Genomic DNA, 23910 nt, shown 5'->3' with positions numbered 1-23910 from the left:
GCCCGCCCCGCACCGCGCGCCTCTAACCCTGCTTCTATCTTCTGCTCTCTTCCCTCCCGGCCGCCCGGCCGTCTCACCAGCGCAACGTCAAAGGATTCAGAAAGGAATCCAACGACTTCGAAAGACACGCCGGAGAGATTCAGAATGGGTAATGACAGCACGGATTACCCACCAGAAAGGCCAGGACCCACGGTATCTGCAGCGTGGCCTGATTACGTAGGGGGTGAGCGAATCGTGACCACGCGAGCAGAAAACGTTCCAACCGGAGCGCCTGCAGCAGGGGGCCGCCGGCCGCATCAGGGTTACCGCTGGGACGAGGCGCGCGAGGACCTCGGCGGCACGGGGTGGGGGCTCTGTGGTCAGCGCCGTGACCGGCCTCGCGCATCCGGTCCTCGACATTCAGCGTCACCAGGAGCCAGACGCGCCCGAGAGTCTCGGGTGCCCCTGACGGCAGCAGTGTGCAGCGGGGGGGGGGGGGGGGGCGGTCCACCTTCGTTCACACACACACGCACACCCACACACGCACACACCAGCCGGACCCACGAAATCGCACGCCGATGCGATTCTCTGAATCCACATCCCCGCACGCGCACGTTACCAAGCGTTACCAGTCTTCACATACAAACCCCTCCACAATTTAATACAAGACCACACACTCTTTCCGTGTGATTGACGTGAAGCTGATGTAATTTTGTTTTCATGTCTCCTCCTAGTTAGGCCAATCTCTTTAAATGCTGCGGTCCTCCTCCTGCTCCCAATTCTTTTTATGAGAAATTCCAAAACCGTTTTCTCACCTGCCCTGGGACTCGGCCCGCCCGCGTTCCCCGCAGCTCGGCTCCCAGCAGGCGAACGGCATGACACAGGCCGCCACGCGGAAGAACACGCCCTGCGCGTCCCTTTCCCCCCCAGCAAAGGGCTGGTTCCCGCGTCTGTCTCCCTGCACGTGACGAACACTGCCGTGTCACCTTCAGCGTTCCAGGGTTTCACCAAACACAGGCCAACACAGGAAACACGCCGGAAGCTGCGTCAGGAGTAGACGCGCCCGCCCACACGAGCAGGCCGTACCTGGGGGGCTGACGGGCTGAAGGCCACGCCAGCGACGGTGTCCGTGTGTCCGGCCAGTCTGTGAGAAAACGTGCTCGAGCCCATTTCATACACGTACGCCTGCAAGACAGACAGACAGACAGACAGACAGACAGACGGGGCTCCGTGATGAAAGGGCCAACGGTCCACGTGAGTCGCGCACAGCAGAAGCGCACCCACGGCCTGGTGACTCCCAGCAGCCGGTCACCTGACAGGCCAGCGCCGCCTGAGCCGGAGACCCGACTCGGTGACTCAGCCTCTCTCCTCCTTGCCTCTCGGACCTTTATTGCCTCAGTGGACCCACAGCCCCTGATGCCTCCACGGTTCAGCCCTGCCTGCAAGTCCCAAGCGGAGTGAAAAAGTGATGTTTATGTCCTTTTCCATAAATTTAAGACAAAAACATGTACACACCTTGCTTCCTACTAAATTAGCTTGGAATCGAGCAATTCAAATACTTGGAATTTTTTCTATAGTACAGCTGTTCTTAAAATTTTAAATAAAAACATACAATACTGTCTGATGGTATTACCATATGCATATAAAAGATATGTATAGAGAGAGCTGGACAGATGCATGCATATTTACAGAGAGAGAGGCCATCAAATACTTCATTTTAGGGACACAAATGTGGTATCGGGATCCCATCCCGATGTGATATAAGAGAGGAGAGACCCATTCTAATTTTTAGGTAACAAAATGTGCAAACAAGTGGTTTGTGGACTCTACTGGTAATAAAAAAGAAATGCCACGTCACAGAAAAAGCAAGACATCTACGTGATTCCTTCTTCCACAAAAAGTCTATTTCAATGGACAGACGAGCCCTTCAAATTTACAACTTCCAAATGATTCTGTCATGGGCTGAACAGCAGCTCCTGAAATAAAGTCTACAAACAGATATTGGATACATCTTGAAGCAGAAATATTTAAAGCATGTTTTTGTTGGGTTTTTTTCTGCTGTTCTTATTGGAAACGTGCTTATTTGAAAAGCAGCCACTGACGTGTGTGCTCCCAACAGTTCCCAAAGGAGGCTGCTGCTGCGGGCCCAGGGACCCCACTCTGGGGACCGTAACACTGAGGTTTGTCGCCACATACGGGACACCGCCTTGCATGCCGCCTGGCATTTGCGTGACATCTAACACCCATAAATGACACCGTGAGGCTGCGAGAGAAGAATCAGTAACGGTTATTTAAGAAACTGCCTCTCCTTTCCTGTATGCAAATGCTTTAAAATGAAACCTACCTTTTCTCCCAGAAGAACCAGAAGATTCTTGAATGAAATGAATCTTTCTGGTCATGGCAAACCGGAACCATGAGAAGACAGTCTGCGGCCACAAATATCAGACATATTTTATTAGGTGCACATTCGTCACAACCTGCCCTTTCAAACGGCAGCAACAATCGGCCCAAACGGACAAGATGCACCTTGTCTGATGCTGAAAACACAGGAATGGCCTGCAACCCGTGTGCAGAACACAACGTTTTGATTAGATGTGATACTAGTTACTCGATTCATGAAGCCACCTGTCCCCATGAAAGGGAAATAAGCCGTGGCTAAAACGTACTCAGAAAGACGAAACGTAAAATAAAACCCTACAAAGTCAGTCTTACTCTGAAACTAATGAGCCCTGAGAACGGGCAGCGTCTTCTCACAAAGGATGAGGGTGTGGCCCAGCCCACCCGGGAGCAGGGAAGACGCTTTGCTGTTCAAAATGTTTCACAAAAACCGTCCAGGACTGAATGTACCAGTGAAAAAGATGATGTTTTGCAAACACAACTAGACCAGTTCATTATGAATGTTTTGTAATTCTGCTGAACCGCATCCTTGAAGGTGAAGCTGCTTTCGTTTTTCTGTCTCACGCTATTCCTACCACGTGTCCTTCATTTCCCTTTGCCTGGATTTTCTCCACAGAAGAAACGGACAAAAGGATCGCACACAGAAGTTCACTCTGTGTCTGAAGCTTAATGGTGTTGATATCGTCCCCGGGGGAATCAACGATCACATCACAGACATTCACTTTGTTTTTTAAAGTATTTCCAGAAAGGATGTTTCTCAGGACTGTGCATATTGTCTTAGATCACTGAATTTTTAGTTCACAAAAAACTTGTGAAGTTTTCTAAGAAGGCCAAAGTGTTCAAGATTTAATATAGAGCCCTACTGAAAATCCCATCAAGACAGAAACATCGCCCACCTCCTGCAGAAGCCAAGACTCTGTCCGAAAGCCCCTGATTCGGGCACGTGGAGCTCTGTGGCCACCACCAGGTGAACACTGGATGTTAATGGCGGGGCTGTCCCTCAGGTTCGGAGGCAGAATCACGACCCCCTTCTCTCGGCAACCTCCATCAAGGTCCGGCAGACGCCGTGATGAGCTCCGCCCTGGCCCTGCCCCTTCCCCTCGAGGAGCCCCGCGAGGGGTCCCTGGCCGCCACGGATGGACCGCCGGTCACCCGACAGACTCATACACCTTGGCTGGCGGCCGCAGCCACTTCAACAATCCTGAGCAAACCTTCATCGACTTCGTCTCTAATAACAAGCCGGTCTCTCTCAGCATCCTTGTCCCTATGACCAATTACATGGCCAGTCATCTTAGTATCTGGTAGTTCATTCTTTGAAAATGTGATCTTATAGTGAAACATCGGGGCGGGGGGATCTGGCAAAAGAGCCGCTTACGTCAACCCTCGGCGTCGGCAGCGTGTGAAGGGAGCCGTCGCAGTCCAGCCACAGCTGTCCACGTCGTAAGATTCAAGCAGGCGTCCAGGAGTGCAGCTAGGAGGCTCGTCTGTTTACCCGCACGGCGGACACCACGGTGCACTGCTACAGGGGAGACTCAGAGGGTCAGAGACGGGGCCTCAGAGCCCACCTCTCTAGAACCTGACAGCCTCCTTCCAGCAGGGGGGCTCGCACAATGGAAAACCCCGGTCCTCTGTGTCTAGTTCTATCTCCAAAGTCCGTGCTTGGCTTTTTATTACGAAAAGTTTCAAATATATACCAAAGTACGGTGGATTGCACAACCAGCCCATTCGTACAGAACCAAACACAACATCGTTAAGACTTGGCTCTACTTGCTTCAACTGCCATGCCTTTGTTCTTTACTTTTTCCCTTTCAGTTTTTGTGGCTGAATAAGTAGGAAGTATTTTTAGCCGACTGCTAACGTAACGTCCCACGTACTTTGTAAGTATCTCTAAAAATACGGACATTGCACACACACCTACACTGCCACTTTACGCTGACCTAAAATAAAGGAAGTCCTGGCCGGTCACACTGGTCACAGTTGTTTTGGGTAAGCAGGACCCAGAGCGGATCTGTGCATTGCCGTCACGTCTTTCCAGCACCGCTGTTTGGAGCAACGCTTTCTCTCCCTGGCTCTCTTCCACGCCAGAGACTTGTTGACGAAATGGGGTCCGAGTCCAGAAGAACATTCCAGCCAGAACTCGTCGGCCTGCCTGCGTGTGACATCTTTCGACTTGCTCCATCATCCTGTGGATGGGCCCTGAGCCAGAAATTATGCATAAAGACTCAATTCGGTTCAGGCTCTACCTTTTTTCCACAAGAATACTTTACGGTGGATATTAACGGGTGTGCACTTCAAAATGGCAGGAGGAACGTACAGTATCTAAACTGTTGCACAGTGAGTGACGCTAACGTTGGTCGGGAGGTTTGGCTTGTGACATGACGTCCCTCGGAGACTGTAACGAGGTCCACCTAACACATGTGTAAGCGCACAATACGGCGCACTTACACAAGCACAATGTTCTCCAGCGGGGCTCTAGACCACTTCGTCCTGCACGACTGAAAATTCTGTGCCCTCTGGCCAACGTCTCCCAGCTGCCCTCCCTGCTGGCAGCCGCCACCCTACCCGCTGCTTCCATGAGTGTGACCGTTTCCGATCCTTCATCTAAGTGCAGTCAGGCAGTATTTGTCCTTCTTTCTGTGATCGGCTTATCTCACCTACTATAACGTCCTCTGGCTCATCTACGTCATTGCAAATGACAGGACTTCCTCCTTTTTTTAAGGCTGAATGACATCCCATCGTGTAGATTTACTCATCCATCCATACACATTTAGGTGGCTTGAACCATCGTAGCTACAGTGACTAACGTTGCCGTGACGTGGGAGAGCAAATCTCTCTTTGAGGTCACGACTTCAATTCTGTTGGACAAATACCCAGCAGTGGAATTACCTTCTCCTATGGAAATTCTATTTTTAATTTTCCAGGGAACCTCCACACTGTTCTCATGGCGGCTGCACTGGCTGATACTCCGCCACCAGCGCACGAGGGTTCCAATTTCTCCACACGCTCGCTGGTCCTTCCCTCCTGGTCTTTTGACGATGGCCAGCCCGACAGGTGAGATGGCATCTCACTGGTTTTGATGTGCATTTTCCCGGTGATGAGCGATACCGAGAACCACTTCCTGTACCTGCCGGCCACCAGTGCGTCTTCTTTGGAGAAATGTCTAGTCAGGCTGCCTGGGGACCACCAATCTCTACGTGACAGTTTCACTAGTGATGACATTCGCCAAAATCAATTGTTTGAGACCACAAGAGGGTAATTTTCTAATTCTACCATTCATCCCACTTGTCTGGAATTCTTCTCTCAAAAATAACTTTTCTTCTTCAAATAGGGTATCGGGTTAACTTGAAATATAGTCCAAACAGGAAAGGCAAGACAAAAGCTGAATTATTTCCCTTAAAAAGACATGATTCTGTAAGGTACCCTAGGTACCTCCAAATGGGGAAAAATAAGGCTTTGTTTATGTTTGTTTTTGTCTTGCTTTTAGTTATCTCATTTTTGGATTGTTATTTAAAAATCGTGAGATTTTTACATATATAATGTTTTCAAGCCAATTACAGTCATTATTCTTCTGATGCTCCATTACACCTTCTTTGGTCAATAGCTTTCAATGTTGCTTCCTGCAGCCATATTATATGACCCCATAGCTCCTCAATCCCTTCCTTCATTTTCAGCACAAGGTGTCCCTGGCTCATCTGTGAACTTTTTGCCACAGACCTGAAAGGAGCTAGTCATCAGAGAACTCTGGTTCCCATCAGTGGGGACAGCAGGTAGAGGGGGCCACAGGTCATGAAGGGCAATGCTGGAATGTCAGTGCTTCTGAACATTTTCAGTGGCTGATGCTAGTTAACATGTGCCTGTTTTCATATTTGTGCACCAATCCCACACTGCTTTAATTAGAGACTTTCTAACATGTTTGAATAACTGCTAAAGCAAGGTTTCCCCCCGCCCCGTTATAATGCTCTTTTTTTTCCCAGGGTGTCTTGACCATTGTTACTTGTTTGTTCTTTGAAATTTTACAATGTGATTGTCTACCTACAGAAACACCTGTTGAATTTTTTAAATTTTTTAATGTTTTTATTTATTTTTGAGAGAGAGAGAGGCAGACTGAGCGAGGGAGAGGCAGGGAAATAGAGGGAGACACAGAATCGACAGCAGGCTCCAGGCTCCGAGCTGTCAGCACAGAGCCCGATGCGGGGCTCAAACTCACAGACTGTGAGATCTTGACCTGAGCTGAAGTCAGACGCTCAACCGACTGAGCCACCCAGGTGCCCCTAAAACCTATTGAAATTTTTGTTGCGGAAGTGTTAAGCTTGCAAATTACCTACAAAGAACTGACTTCTTTATGAGACAGAATCTTCCCATTCAAGAAAAGTTAAGACATTGTATTTTTCAAGATTACATTTCTGGAAAAAAATAAAGTTTTCTTCATAGAGGTTTTGCGGGGTTCTTGTTAAGTTTATGCCTGAACATTTTATCCTTCTTAAGGCTCTTCTAAATGCATTCTCTTTCTTATATATCATCTCACAGGTTTTTGTTTTTATATGTAAAAAACATTAAATTCCATATATTAATTTAAGTCCCACTATTTCTTGAATTATTTTATTGTTTATAACGACCATTAATTCTCTTGGGTTTTCCAGGGGCACCTGGATGCCTCAGTCGATTAAGTATCCAACTTCAGCTCAGGTCATGATCTTGTGGTTTGTGAGTTCGAGTCCCATGTTGGGCTCTGTGCTGTCAGCTCAGAGCCTAGAGCCTACTTTGGATTCTGTGTCTCCCTCTCTCTCTGCCCCTCCTCTCTCTCTGTCTCTGTCTCTCTCTCTCTTTCAAAAATGAAAAACCTCTCTGACCTCAGCCACAGCAATTTCTTACTTGACACATCCCCAAAGGTAAGGGAATTAAAAGCAAAAATGAACTTCTGGGACCTCATAAAAGTAAAAAGCTTCTGCACTGCAAAGGAAACAATCAACAAAACTAACTAAAAGGCAACCAACGGAATGGGAAAAGATATTTGCAAATGACATATAGGACAAAGGACTAGTATCCAAAATCTATAAAGAGCTCACCAAACTCCACACCCAAAAAACAAATAATCCAGTGAAGAAATGGGCAGAAAACATGAATAGACACTTCTCTAAAGAAGACATCCAGATGGCCAACAGGCACGTGAAAAGATGCTCAACGTCACTCCTCATCAGGGAAATACAAATCAAAACCACACTCAGATATCACCTCACGCCAGTCAGAGTGGCCAAAATGAACGAATCAAAAGACTATAGATGCTGGAGAGGATGTGGAGAAACGGAACCCTCTTGCACTATTGGTGGGAATGTAAACTGGTACAGCCACTCTGGAAAAGAGTGTGGAGGTTCCTCAAAAAATTAAAAATGGACCTACCCTATGACCCAGAAAGAGCACTGCTAGGAATTCACCCAAGGGATACAGGAGTGCTGATGCATAGGGGCACTTGTACCCCAATGTTTATAGCAGCATTTTCAACAATAACCAAATTATGAAAAGAGCCTAAATGTCCATCAACTGACGAACGGATAAAGAAATTGTGGGTATATACACAATGGAGTACTACGTGGCAATGAGAAAGAATGAAATATGGCCTTTTGTAGCAACGTGGATGGAACTGGAGAGTGTTATGCTAAGTGAAATAAGTCATACAGAGAAGGACAGATTCCATATGTTTTCACTCCTATGTGGATCCTGAGAAACTTAACAGAAGACCATGGGGGAGGGGATGGGGGGAAAAAGTTACAGAGAGGGAGGGAGGCAAACCATAAGAGACTCTTAAAAGCTGAGAATAAACTGAGGGTTTAAGGGGGTGGGGGGTGGGGAGGGTGGGTGATGGGCACTAAGGAGGGCACCTGTTGGGATGAGCACTGGGTGTTGTATGGAAACCAACTTGACAATAAATTTCATATTAAAAAAAATGAATCAACATTAAAAAAATTTTTTTAATAAATTCTCTTGGGTTTTTCAGATACACAATCTTATCATCTATGAATCTAGACAGTTTTAACTGTTCCTTTTCAACTATAATGTCTCTCATTATCTTGCCTAATTTTATAGGTAAATACTCCCAACATTATAAAATAGTGATGGAATCAATGGGCGTTCTTACTTTGTTCCTGATCAGAGGCTGCTTCTACTGTTTTCTCATTTGGGCAGGGATGAGTATTTTATCATTTGAAACAAGTATTTATACATTTATCTTGTAAGGGGTGTTTTACATGAAATGAATGGGGAACTGTGTTAAAATGGCTTTTCTGTTTATATGGAGAGGACAGCACAATCTCATTCCATTAGTTAATGGCTTCCTTGATTATTGGGCCATCCTTGATTTCCAGGAGCATAGATAAGTTATTGTGACTTTGTGGTCAGATTCTGCTTATTCTTACTCAAGATTTTTTTAATTTATATTTACAAGTAAAACATAGTTTTCTGAAATTTTATTGAGTTATCAAGTTGTATTCATTTCAAAAAAATAATCTGGATGCTTTCCTTATATCTTAGAGTTATCTGAGACCACTGGATTTTAAAAAGTTTGGTAAAGTCCCTTAAGAAATCATCTGGGTCTAGTATTTTTTGTAGAAAAGCTCTTGGAATTTTTTAAAAATTTCTTCTATAAAAACTAACCCATTAATTTACTTGTCTTTTTGGGAAACTTTTGATATATTTCCTGCAACTTATCCATTTCTATATAGCTTTCATATTTATTTGCATAAACTATGAAAAGCAGTTTCTTGGTTTTGAAAAGTTCCCCTATTCCATGTTTCTTTTCCTTTTTCCTCTTCATCATTTCTTATTAATTATATATTAAGCTTTGTCTCTCAGAAATTTGGGTTAAAGTTTATTTTGTAGTTCATGTTTTTAAAAAATAAACACTTTCATTTTTTCTCTCTTCTGTCTGCTTTTATCTCTATCAATTCCTTGCTCATTTATTTTGTGGTTCCTTCTCTTGCTTTCTGGATGGATATTTAGTTCATTATTGTTCCCTTTCTTAAAACCTGCTCCACGCATTTGTTTAGTTCCATCCCAGAGACACTGACACATCATGTTATAAATATCATTATTTTTAAGAAATCCTACAATTCCATTTTTCTTTACATTATTAAACCACAAGTTCATTAATAGAAATTCTGTATCCATACAGCAGGAACTTTTCTTTGTATCCCATTACCAATTTATGGGTTGACTGCACTGCGGTGAGAGAATGACATTTTTGTTCTCATTTTAATTTGTTGTGCTTTTCTCTATGGTTTCATGTATGGTTAATGTTCCCACATTTGATGTGCATGTGGAAAGAAAGTACCATTCCTTGTTGGCATGCGACTACGTCCACGCATGTCTATAAGATGATGCATTATTGATTACGTGGTATAGGTTTTCTGTAACATTCCAGTGCTTGTGGAAGTGCTTCGATCTGTTGAGGACTAAGATGGATATGATAAAGTCCTAATTATTATTGGTGTCTGGCTATTTATTGTTTCATTTCTTATATGTCTGCTTTATGAATTTACTCTTCTGCTTATTTTCATTGATGAACAGACATTGTGTTATATTTTCATTGGGAGTTTTATCCTTTGGCATTATAAAGTATCTTTGCCTCATTAATTTTGGGGGGTTAAATTATGACATATGTAATATCAAGACCATATAATCTTCTTTACTTTTATTTTCTCTTGCCTGATACACATTTGCTCATCTTTTTTTTATATATATACTTTCTGAATCACTTGGCTTAGAACATTTCCTGTATTCAGCATAAACTCAGATTTTTCTTCTTATCTATAAGATCCAATCTAAGTGTCTTTATTTTTTTTTTAATTTTTTTTTTAACATTTATTTATTTTTGAGAGAGAGTGTGAGCTGAGAAGGGACAGAGAGAGAGGGAGACACAGAATCTGAAGGAGGTTCCAGGTGCTGAGCTGTCAGCACAGAGACTGATGCAGGGCTCGAACCCACGAACCGTGAGATCGTGACCTGGGCCAAAGTCTGGCGCTCAACCGACTGAGCCACCCAGGCGCCCCTGAGTGTCTTTCTTTTAAAACTTGAATTTATTTTACTTGAACTCACTAATATAATCAATATATTGATCTCAGTTCTGTCCAATTGTTTTATTTTTAATTATACAGTTGATCCTTGAACATAGGTTTAAACTGTGCAGGTCCACTTATACACAGACTGGTTTGATAACTACAATATTGCAAATCTATTTTCTCTTATGATCTTCTTAGTGACTTTTCTCTAGCTGACTTTATTATAAAAACACATTAAAAAAATACATTACACAACACATATAACACAGAAAATATGTGTTAAGCAACTGTTCGTGTCATGTTAAGTCTTCTGCTCAACAGTAGGTTACTGATAATTAAGTTTGGGGAGAAGCAAAAGCTGTATGTGAATTTTTGGGGGCGCCTGGGTGGCTCAGTCAGTTAAGGGTCGACTTCAGCTCAGGTCATGATCTCACAGTTCAAGAGTTCAAGCCCCACATCAGGCTCTCTGCTGTCAGGGCAGAGCCGGCTTTAGATCTTCTACCTCTCTCTCTGCCCCTCCCCCATGCACGCTCTCTCAAAAACAAATGAACATTAAAAAAAGAGTTATATATGAATTTTTGACTGTGCAGGAGGTTGGTACCCCTAACCCCCCCATGTTTTCAAATGGTCAGCTGTACTTATAAACAAAGAGAGCTTTCATTTTATGATTTTATTTCATGTTTGGATGTTTCCTCTGCCACTAAAAAAACCAGCTATTCAAGGTCTTCTGTGGTTCCGTATAAATTTTAGGATTATTTGTTCTAATTCTGTAAAGGAATTGTATTGAATGTGTAGATTGCTCAAAGCAATTCTGAAAACCAAAAACAACACTGGAAGCATACCATCCCAGATTTCGAGATACACATTGAATTTTCTTGAAATTTTTGACCACCATTTTCTTTTATTCACCATATTTCTGAGTGCAGCTAGAAAATATAATAATTGAAATTAAGAGTATAAAGTCACAGAAACACTGAAAATAGAAAGATGGGAAATGAAGGTGATATGAGAATATGTAAGTCTCAAGTAGACATTAAGGCTTAAAGCATTACTAGAGATGAGGGACTTTAATAATGATAACAACGCCAATCTATATAGAAAATATCACAATTCTAAATCTGTATGCACCTGATAACGTACTTGCAAAATAGAAAAAGCAAAAGTAATATAACCTTAAGAAGGAAAAAAAAATCCTCAATTATAATGGAAGACTTTAAAAAACTGATTTTAATGGCTACAAATTATTGCTGATCATGATGCTTTTCTGCTTAAAATATTCTACTAGTGCTCCAATGTCATGGAGAATACAGACCAAGTATCTTTAGTGGCATACAAGAATCTTCACAATATGCTCCAAATTGCCTGTCGAAACTTTGTCTCTATTTCTCCCAGATGTCCCGTTTTCTATTGCATGTATGATACAAACTCTGGATATGACAGTCCTTTCTACAAAAGATGAGCACGAACCAAAGAAATTCTCACAGACAAGAGACTACACAGAAAAATGTGTTTTCTATGCAGATGAAAACTAACAATGTATTTGAAAATAAACTGACAGAAATCAAGAAAACACATAAATTTGGGATACCTGGGTGGCTCAGTCGAAAAACTGACTCTTGATTTCAGCTCAGGTCACGATCTCATGGTTCGTGGGTCCGTGCCCCGTGTCAAGTTGATAGCACAGAGCCTACTTGGAATTCTTTCTCCTCTCTCTCTGCTCCTCTCCCACTTAAGTTCTCCCGCCCTCTAAATAAACATTTAAAAAAAAAAGAAAAGAAAACACAAAAACAGTAACAGAACTGCTAAAGTAGAAACAGAAGAGCTCAGAAATAAAATTACTAGACACAGGACTATGTTACATGAAAACTGATAAGTGTTAGGAAACCATTAGAAAAAAATTTTCAGAAATGAAGGTCAAATTTGAATGAATGTAGTAGAAAGTAGATACTCCAGAAAGCACAATAAGGGAAAAAGAGGATATAAGGGAGAAAAATAAATACATCCATAACTGAGTAATGAAAATCATTAAAACATTCAAGATGAAAGATACAAACATCGGGCAAAAGAGATTCAACCTACATATAATTGGAGTCCCCGAAGAAAATGTTTTCAGACAATAATTGAACAGAACATTAAAATTGTAGCTTTCTCACAAATTACTTAAATCTGTATATTGAAAAGGCATCTGCGGGCTGGGGGTGGGGGCTGGGGCTGGGGGCCAGCTAGGGTGCGGCCCAGGCACTCTGCTCCACATTGCTCAGTGCTCCTCCACACTGTGTCCCCACAGAGGGGGGTGACAGGAAACAATCTGACACCAGGTAAGAACCTGGGGCAGGATTAACCGAAGTGGAGAGAAATCGCACATTCCTGTTGGCTCCATAAGTACCTATGGGTTGTGGCAGGAAAAGTGAAACGGGTCACTGATCCTGAGAAGTCAGTGCTGATAAGTAACTTTGAAAGGAGTCAGTGGGTCCACGTGACAAATGAGGATCACAATTTTTACCGGATGAGTGTGAAAACCAACAGAAACATTCTGAGTGTCACAACTGGCTATCAGTTCTCAGACAGTCACGTGGTCAACCACTTTCTGAGCCACTGAGAAGTGACTGGAAAGATGTGACTGTGAAGAATATTAAAAGCTACAGGAAGAGCTTGAGAAAAAAGAGGGTTCTCCGGCAGAAAAAGCTGAAAGCAGAAAATACCTCCATCGGAACTTTGTTTCAGCACCTGCAGCTGCCCACTGGCTACAGCAGTTCGCTCAGGAGTTCGGAGCCCCTCCCGCTCCTGATCGGCAAACCCGGCGGCAAAGCCCAGGGAAAGGGCACCTTTCTGATCCACATGCTCTCGCAGATCGAACAGTGGTCCCCAACAGCCGTGACCCTGTCCACTGAAGAAGCTACATGACCTCTCTGTCCATCAACGACCCATTACTAATCAGCGGGAGGAGGTGTGTGTCCTACTGAGCTGTTCCACATGTAAACTTGGACTTTGCCACTTTTGCACAGTAAAACACACGCCAGGTGAGCTGGAGAACACGGGTGTTCATCTCCCCAACGCTGCCCTCTGGGGACGTGGGGAGGACTACAGCCACATCCACGGGGGCGTGTGGACCACGAGTGACCTGCGGCTCTACCTGGAGGGCACCCGAGGCGAGGGCGACCCGCGAGCTGCTCAGGGAGATCCCCTGGGTCACCGTGCAACCACTGGCCGCAGACGACATGGCACGGTGAGTCCCACGGGTGCGACACCACCGCAGACGACAGGCTGACACCCTGGCTGACCAAGGGGAACACGTCCGTCTCTCACATCCAGTACCACCAACGACCAAATCCTTAAGTATAACCTGACAGACGACACCCTCAATACTGCGTCCCTAATGCCACATTCCAGACTACACACGGAACAAGTCACGCCCAAAGGAAGTCGCTGACAGTTAGGAAATTCGTGTTGACGAAGAGCTGGGCAAGGTGGTGGGGCAGACCTAGAGCTCAGTAGTTCAGAGCTAGTCGCTGGGGCCCAACGGGGGCGACGGAGAGACCAGGGGAACCGTCCTCACAACCTGGGGGCGGGGGCCAATAAGCACAGAAGACGGCAGCCTGGACGCTGCCAAATGCTAACTACACCGGGGCCCGTTCCACAATTCCCCTTCCCTGGAGCGTGTTTCCCTCCTAAGCCCTGCAAACAAAGACACTTCTTTGGGAGGTGAGAGAAAATAAAAATGAAATAAGTACCTCGTTTCCTAAGATAGCGGAAGGAGTATTCCCGGTTAAATACTTTGATCTGGTATTTTATTTATTAGCGTTATCTGGTGAGTCACAGAAAATACACACATAGCGATGCCTTTCATGTGGAAGGCAATTTGTACAATGATTGATAAATGAATAAAGAAATAAATGAATGAATGAATGGAGTGTAAAATAATCATGCTTCACCAAAAATACCACGATGACCTTTCAAACCTCCTACATTATTGTTATTAAAATACTATTACTTATGGGGCACCCAGGTGGCTCAATGGGTTAAGCGTCCGACTTGATCTCGATTCAGGTCACGATCTCACGGGACGTGAGTTCAAGCACAGAGCCTGCTTGGGATTCTCTCCCTCTCTCTCTCTGCCCCTCCCTTGTGCTCTCTCTTCCCTCTCTCAAAATAAATAAATAAACCTAAAAAAATACTATTAAAGTCTCAAACACTGGCCGATAATTAAGCTTTTTAAAATCAATTTTTATCCTAATGTGCAACAACACTAAACGGTTTCCACAAAAATGAGTGGATCTCACGACCAAAGACCAACAAACACACCACAGCAGTACATACGTGTCTGTCCTCGGCACCAGAAGCCACGTAGCGTCCACAAGGGCTAAAAGCAATTCCACATGGGTATCCGTGGTTCGGATGTCCTTCAAAACGGCGCTCACATCTACAGGAAAAAAAATGATATTTTAAATTTTAACACAAATGAGGAAAAAGACACTGACTTGTGGCTCGTCTACACAACAATGCACAAATCAGCAGTGAGAGAGCACGCTTATGCGTGAGAATTCTTGTGTGACAAGCAGGCTATTCTAGGTCTTTAAAATATAAAAATGTTTTAAAGTCATAAATCATTTGCATCAGTGATTCAAAGACTTCTGGGAGGCGCAACATTCTATCAAGGCTGATTAAGGGCCACACCAACTATTCACGAAGTGTGATGCACAACTGTTTACTGTAACGTGGGTCAGGGAACTAATGCTGGTTTTACTGAGAAAATGCCCAGCACTTTCTGGGGTCGCCAGGCAGCCCTGAGAAAGCCTTTGTCACCTGCACGGGGCTGGGCTCCAGGCGGCACTGCGGTGTCACACAGAGCCCCTGGTCCAGAACTTCAGTGCCTGCCCAAGATGGCCTCGCAGAACGTCCCCTCCACGTGTCGGAGGGGCTTTTGCATTGTTTTTAGCGATTACAGAGGAGAGCAAAGACTGTTAATTCTGTCCTTGTGAATCCACAGGTGTGCATATACACACACAAATACTTGCCACGTTTTGTTATACACACTATATATTTAGTGATTATGCCCCATAATACAACGGTCAAATACGTAGATTTTTAGAGAACAGGAACATGCATGTATATGCTGTGGTTTATGAGCATCTGATGACCTTCCCGTGCATCTCTGACCCTCAGAGGCCACATGTCACACGCGCAGCAGAGCAAATACCAGCACCTCTTATTTTAACATTCCAAATTTAGGTGGCCTGTTCCGTGTAGAAATCAGACTTTTCTTAGACTGGTCAGTGTGAACAGATTCACCACAACCTTGTCGCATTTGGGAAAAAGAGATCAAACTGAGTTTACAGATACTGAGGCAAAGGGCCTCGGGAGCTTTAAAAGAAGCGTCTTTCACATACCGCAGCTGCAAGGCCTCACCTCAGGGTTCTCAAGTCCCACAGCTTTATCCCATCGCCAATGGCTGTGGTGGCAAAAAGGTTATAAACCTGATATTGTTGGGTCGCGAATGATGATCCCTGGGATTGTAAGGGGAAGAAACAAGATGCGTTCTTTAAAGGCTGAATTAATAAACATTACACTAATCCAAAGTAAGAAATTAACACAAAGTTTCTTTTCTTATTTATAACAATTTCAGAATTGGGCTCCAAGAACTTCCTTCTGGATAATTACTAATGGTACATTTTGACCTTGGGAATTATTGGTGTATGATTTCCAAATGCAAAATGCCACTGAAAGTTATAAAAGTACAATAAAAGATCCAAAGACTATAACATTAATACACCAAAATTTATTTTTATAGTGCAGATCATAATCCATCTTCAGTAAATCATCTGAAAGATGCCCTTACTAAGGAATTCGAGGTTTGGAGTCAGTTGTTAATCTGCCGACCATAAAATCCTAAGACCCCCATGCAGCTGTCTGTGCACTGACTTGTGTGAAATCCAGCCCATGTCACTGGGCGGGGTCCCTCTGAGGACCTGCCTCTGATCTGATCGTCACCCCTCCTCACGCTCTAGCGACTTAAAATGTCTCATGGAATGGAGCGCACTCCATCTACAGAACAATTTTTGGCCTCAAACATTAAATATATTATGGTTCATAACAATTTCCCTCTCCCTTCCATGTCAAGAATATCCAAACGATTAAGAAAAATTTAATGAAGTATATCTGAAAGCTTTTATCTTTACATATGTAGAAGTTATTCTTCAGTTACAAAGAGGAAATGAAGGTTTACATAAATCCATAACAATAATAAACTAATACACAGAGGGAGAGAGTCTTAACTCTGTACCAGACAGCATTCTAAACACTGAACATTTCATCCTCTTAACAAACTTGTGAGACGTAAACTATTTTATACCACTTCAGATGACAAACACGAGACAGAGGAATCAGGAATCCACTCACGGCCACCCAGCTCCTGATCTCAATGTGGATTAGCGGTCCACAAGCCGGCACAAGGTCACTCATAACATCCCGACAATTCAACAGACATCCAGCAACATTCAGGGATCATCTACTAAACAGTGGGCACTTTGCAAGGCACTGAGTATGAGAAGAATAAAACACAGACGTAGTTTCACAGAAAGGCAGACGGGCAGATGATTGTATATTTAAAGTACCTTACAACATTGCTAGTTTCCTGAAGCCAACCAGTAAAAAACTGAAAGCTTTCACAGGGATAAAAGGAGAGTTAAAAATGTTTTCAATCAGTCCAATAGAGGCTAAGGAAGAAGAAATGAAGAAGCAAAGAAAATTCATGATAAATAGACAGTGCAGAAGGTTTTTTTTCTCTAACGTAGAAGACAATGCACAAAAGAAGATCAAATGTATGAGCAATCACAGTAATCGCAAACAGACGAAACAAGTAAACAAAAAAATTCTTAGTTGGACTTCCAAGAAAAACACTTAAAACATATTATTTTTAAAGGCTGAATGTGAAAGGTAGGAGAAAAACAGCATGTATTAAATAAAAGAAGGCAAGATGGATTGCATAAGTACTAGAAGAAATAGATGTAAGGCAAATAAAACCTAATTAAAAACAGTTTATAAATACTATAAAATATAAGAAGTCTGACGTAAATATACCCAATAATATAGCCTGTAAATACATAAGGCTAAAATTAATAGAATTATAAGAAGAAAGTGACACAATTACAGTCAGAGAGACAAAGATCTTAACTACATTTCTCTACTTAAAAAAAAACCAAGAGTACAAAAAAATTAGTAAACCTTGAATAATTTGAATATACTTAATAATGTTGGGCCAATAGATATCTATGCAAACATGTTCCAAGGGCTTATTCGTTCCACACACACACACACACACACACACACACACACACACACCTATCAAAACCAACCAGAGAGTCAGATTCTCAGTAAGTACAAAAATCTTACCAGACAGAAGAGACTCTGTTACATAGAGCGTGTGCTCTGAATACAATGCCATAAAATTAGAAATCAGTAACAAGAAGATTCCTGAAAACAAGCTTATATATGTGGAAATCTAAAAGCACATCTAAATAAAGCCTAGGTTTAAAAAATCATAATGGACATTAGAAAATATTTACTGCTAAATAATAAATACCACATGCTAAAACCTGGAAACTGCAACTTACGCAGTATTGAGGGGAAATTTGTAGGCTTAAATGTGTACACCATAAATTCACAGAAATGGATGAAATTCATACCTATAATGGGAATTAAAATCAGGCAGCAGAAATAGGTACTTTGCTGCTAGTATGTAAGAGAACAATGTACCACACAACACAGGACGTATTTCTGAACACATACTTGTGAAAGATCCACACCAAATTCAGTTGTGGTTATCAAAGGAGGAGACAGAAAGAGCAGAACTGTCTATCCATAACCATTTCATTTCTTTAAAAAAAATAAAACTACAAGATCTAAAGATAAAGCAATATATTTTAAGGCAATTATATGGATTTTAGTGACCATTACTTCTTAATTTTTTTCAACGTTTATTTATTTTTTGAGAGAGAGACAGAGAGAGAGAGAGAGCGTGAACAGAAGAGGGGCAGAGAAAGAGGGAGACACAGAATCCAAAGCAGGCTCCAGGCTCTGAGCTGTCACGACAGCACAGAACCCGACACGGGGCTCGAACTCAAGGGCCACAAGATCATGACCTGAGCTGAAGTCAGCTACTTAACCGACTGAGCCACCCAGGCACCCCTAGTGACCATTATTTCTGAGAAACTAAAGTTTTCTGTGCGATAATATGTTTTCGTTAGAAAACTAGTTAAAGCTTTACATATTTAATTTTCCAATTCAAATTAGCTGTCTAGCGTTATGTATTTACATCACAAAAATGCATATATCTAATGCAGGCACAGATACAAAAGTAATAGTCAAGTGTTTGAGATATATATGAAAAAAAAGCACTCGCTATGATTTTTAAAGTGATCAATAAGCCATAAAAGATGTATGTGTTTTCATTGCAAAAATAAGCTACTCAATGATATAACACAATTTAAAGAGAGGAAACTGTGGCCCTCGCTTTTTGATGCATATGGTACTCCTGTTAATGTGATAAACTTGTCCAGCGACCGCAGGGGCAATTCTTGGGACCCTGCACTGGGATGCTTGCAAAAGGGCATTACTCATGTGTGACGCATGTAGCTCTGCGGGTCCTAAGCTTAAAAGAAATTAGCAAAGATCTATTTTACACTTTCCTGGAAATACGACATTTGGGCCACTTAGCATTTGTGCTTCTCCTAAATTGGGACGTGTTCCGTGACAATTCCTGGGTAGCAGCTCCCATATGGCTGCAGCTAGTTGGAACACTTTGATGTATGTGGTGTAACTGAACAAAAATTGGACAGAAGTTTAAGAAAACAAGCTACTAAAACACTGGGAGCCTCTGGAGCCTTACATCCCACTCCCCTCCCATCATACACCATTCAGAAGGTTATTCTCAGGAAGTAAAACCAGTTGTGTTCCCACTGGAAACCTCAGGACTATTTTCCCTCCCACCTCTCATCCAAGAGCACACCACAATGGTCCCCAAAATATCACAGTCACTGAAAGACCATGTCAGTTTGGGGAACACTCGGTCACTGCACACGCTGCTACTCAACGGGGAAGAAACTTGACGCAGTTTCCTAAAGCACGTGCGCCGTAACTCGTAACAAAAAGAGGCCTTGATGAGAGAGGAACACACGGAAAGGTCACGCTGTCACCCAAGGGGCAGGGAAGCCGGATCTTCACAAGGTTCCGCGCCGGCTGCCGGCGGCCACACGGTCTTCCCGGATGTCTCTGGGGCGAAGATTCCTAGCCCTCCGTCTGGGTGCCACCTAAACGCAGACACTGTCACGGAGACCCGGGAGTCCATCGGGACACGGCCGCCAGCCTGAGCCCACTCCCTGAAGCCAGGCTGAGCCACGGAGCGCTGCCAGCGGGAGGCCACCGTGTCCCACCAGGACCGCCGTAGCCGGCCTCTCCGGGTCCCACCCCCGAGCCCACCGTGGGAGCGGCGGCGCAGACAGAAGCACGGAGGGTATCTGAGCCAGCCAAAGGGCGCAGCCGGAGGCCCCGCCACGAAGCCGCTCGCGGCCGGAGGAGCAGGCGGTACACGGGGACACGGCCGCACCTGCGAGGCCGGGAACACCGGCGGCGAAGGGGACCTCAGAAGCCGGCGCCGTCACCCCTGAGCCGAGCGAGGCCCCGAAGGGGGCCCCGACTGGCCGGTGCTGCTGCCCGCGAGCACGTCCCTCCTTCCCTGTCCAGCCTGCCTCCCGGCCGGCGGGAGCTGACAGAGCAGAACCGTGTCTGCGGGGTGCCAGTCACCCCTGCCAAGCGGCGCACGGAGCGCGGCCGGGCCTTACGGCAGCATCACGCGTCTGCGCACGCGGCTCACGCACAGGGGCGCAAGAATCAGTGAGGCCACGCCCCTTCTTGCCCCACCTTCACCAGGGTTGCCAGGTACCGGCCATAAACCCAGATTCTGGGGGCGGGGCCAAGAGGGCGGAGCAGCACGGAAGGTTTTTTTGCATCTCTCGTCCCTGAAATACAGCCAGGTCAACACTAAACCATCCTGCGCACCTAGAAAACGATGTGCGCAACCTGAACCACAGAACTCACCAGGTACGCGGCGCGGGGAGGCCAGCTGCGGGAGGGGGGCAAGGAGCTGTTTTTGCTTGTGGAGTCAGGACGGAGACGGGGAGGGTATGGGATAGCATCCACCCTCCCGAAACCAGCTGGAGACAAACAAAGAGTACGCAAGGGACTGAACTAAAATGGGAGAAGGAGAAAGGAGAGGGTTTAAATTCCACTAAGACTCTATCAACAGGGGCAGTGCAGAGTCTTAAATTCCACAGCTCCATACCTGGCAGTGCTCCGGTGGGAAGGGCGAATCCCCAGGAGCAGAAATACATGCAGCCAAAAATTACTTATCCAGCAAGGCTGTCATTCAGAATAGAAGTTTCCCAAACAAAAATTAAAGGAGTTCATGACCACGAAACCAGCCCTGAAAGAAATTTTAAGGGGGACTCTCTGAGGGGAGAAAAGACGTTAAAAAAAACACAAAAACAAAAACAAAAACAGACCAAAATCAGCAAAGACTAGAAAGGACCAGAGAACACCACCAGAAACTCCAACTCTACAAGTAACATAATGGCAATAAACTCATATCTTTCAGTACTCCACAAATCAGCCCTCAATAAGTACAAAAAGCTTGAGATCACACCGTGCATATTTTCAGACCACAAGGCTATGAAACTCAAAATCAACCACAAGAAAAAATGTGGGAAGATAACAAATACTTAAGAGATTAAAGACCATCCTGCTAAAGAATGAATGGGCTAACCAAGAAGTTAAAGAGGAAATTAAAAAGTACATGGAAGCCAATGAAAATGATAACACCGCAGCCCAAAACCTCTGGGGCGCAGCAAAGGTGGCCATAAGAGGGAAGTATATAGCAATCCAGGCCTTCCTAAAGAAGAAGAAAGGTCACAGATACACAACTTAACCTTACACCTTAAAGAACTGGAAAAAGAACAACAAATAAAATCCAAACACAGCAGAAGACAGGAAATAATAAAGATTAGAACAGAAATCAATGCTATCGAAACCAAAATAAACAGAACAGATCAATGAAACCAGAAGCTGGTTCTTTGAAAGAATTCACAAAATTGATAGACCCCTAGCCAGTTTGATCAAAAAGAGAAAGGAAAGGACCCAAATAAATAAAATCAAGAATGAAACAGGAGAGATCACAACCAACACAGCAGAAATATAAACAATAATAAGAGAATATTACAAGCAATTATACTCCAATAAAATGGGCAATCTGGAAGGAATAGACAAATTCCTAGGAACACATAAATGACCAAAACTGAAACAGGAAGTTATAGAAACGTGAACAGACCCATAACCAGTAAAGAAATCAAATTAGAATCAAAAATCTCCCAAAAAGCAAGAGTCCGGGGCCAGATGGCTTTCCAGGGGAATTCTACCAAACATTTAAAGAAAAGTTAACACCTGTTCTCTTGAAGCTGTTCCAAAAAATAGAAATGGAAGGAAAACTTCCAAACTCTTTCTGTGAAGCTAGCATTACCTTGACACCAAAACCAGACAAAGACCCCACTAAAAAGGAGAACTATAGGCCAATTTCCCTGATGAACATGGATGCAAAAATCCTCAACAAGATACTAGCCAACCAGATCCCACAATACATTAAAAAAAAACTGTTCACCACGACCAAGTGGGATTTATACCTGGGATACTGGGCTGGTTCAATATCCACAAAACAATCAATGTGATACACCACATCAATAAAAGAAAGGACAAGAACCACATGACCTTCTCAATAGATGCAGACAAAGCATTTGACAAAATACAGCATCCTTTCTTAATAAAAACACTCAAAGTAGGGATAGAAGGATCATACATCAAGATCATAGAAACCGTATATGAACGACCCACTGCTAATATCATCCTCAATGGGGAAAAACTGAGAGCTTTCCCCCTAAGGTCAGGAACACAACAGGGATGTCCACTCTCGCCACTATCGTTCAGCATGGTATTGGAAGTCTGTGCCTCAACAATCAGACAACACAAAGAAACAAAAGGCATCCCAATCAGCCAGGAGGAGTTCAAACTTTCACTCTCCATAGATGACATGACACTCTCTATGGAAAACCCAAGATTCCACCAAAAAACTGCTAGAACTGATCCACGAATTCAGCAAAGGTGCAGGATATAAAATCAACGTACAGAAATCGGTTGCACTCCCATACACCATCAATGAGGCAACAGAAAGAGAAATCAAGGAATCGATCCCATTTACAACTGCACCAAAAACCATAAAATATCTAGGAATAAATCTAACCAAAGAGGTGAAAAATCTATACACTGAAAACTATAGAAAGCTTATGAATGAAATTGAAGAAGACACAAAAAAATGGAAAAAGATTCCATGCTCCTAGATAGGAAGAACAAATATTGTTAAAATGTCAATACTCCCCAAAGCACTCTACATATTCAAGGCAATACCTATCAAAATAACACTGGCATTCTTCACAGAGCTAGAACAAACAATCCTAAAATGTCTATGGAACCAGAAAAGACCCCAAATAGCCAAAGCAATCTTGAAAAAGAAAACCAAAGCTGGAGGCATCACAATTCCGGACTTCAAGCTGGATTACAAAGCTGTAATCATCAAGACAGTATGGTACTGGCACAAGAACAGACACTCAGAGCAGTGAAACAGAACAGAGAACCCAGAAATGGACCCACACACATATGGCCAACTAATCTTCGACAAAGCAGGAAAGAGTATCCAACGGAATAAAGACAGTCTCTTCAGCAAATGGTACTGGGAAAACTGGACAGCGACATGCAGAAGAATGAACCTGGACCACTTTCTTACACAAGACACAAAAATAAACTCAACATGGATGAAAGACCTAAACGTAAGACAGGAAGCCATCAAAATCCTAGAGAAGAAAGCAGGCAAAAACCTCTTTCACCTCGGCCATAGCAACTTCTTACTCAACACATGTCTGGAGGCAAGGGAAACAAAAGCAAACATGAACTATTGGGACCTCATCAAGAGAAAAAGCTTCTGCACGCTGAAGGGAACAATCAACAAAATTAAAAGGCAACCGACGGAAGGGGAGAAGATACTTGCCAACAACATATCAGATAAAGGGTTAGTACCCAAAATCTATAGAGAACTTAACCAAACTCAACACCCAAAAAGCAAATAATCCAGTGAAGAAATGGGCAACAGACATGAATAGACACTTCTCCAAAGAAGATATCCAGATGGCTAACCAACACAAAAAATGCTCAACATCACTCATCATTAGGAAAATACAAATCAAAACCACCATGAGATACCAACTTACCCCTGTCAGAATGGCTAACATTAACAATTCAGGCAACAACAAATGTTGGCGAGGATGCGGAAAAAGAGGATCTCTTGCAGTGCTGGTGGGAATGCAAGCTGGTGCAGCCACTCTGGAAAACA

The 23910-nt window shown here is 43.6% G+C and overlaps 1 protein-coding gene across 1 annotated transcript in view; it reads right to left on the bottom strand.

Annotated features, from left to right (window-relative positions):
* Positions 1–578: 578 nt before the first annotated feature.
* The window catches only part of WDR27 (WD repeat domain 27), a 75144-nt gene continuing 51812 nt past the window's right edge, over positions 579–23910 (bottom strand). Inside the window, 4 exon segments of the mRNA XM_047101105.1 lie at positions 579–937; positions 1066–1164; positions 14745–14847; positions 15834–15931. Coding sequence (XP_046957061.1) covers positions 791–937; positions 1066–1164; positions 14745–14847; positions 15834–15931 — 447 coding nt within the window. The 3' untranslated portion in view covers positions 579–790.

This window comes from Lynx rufus, unplaced genomic scaffold (assembly GCF_022079265.1).
Source record: "Lynx rufus isolate CCGP_SWC_20201006 ecotype Redwood Valley unplaced genomic scaffold, mLynRuf1.p SCAF_56, whole genome shotgun sequence".
Taxonomy (NCBI): Eukaryota; Metazoa; Chordata; class Mammalia; order Carnivora; family Felidae; genus Lynx; species Lynx rufus.
Note: the sequence above shows the minus strand (reverse complement) of the source record. Positions and strands in the feature narration are given on the sequence as shown.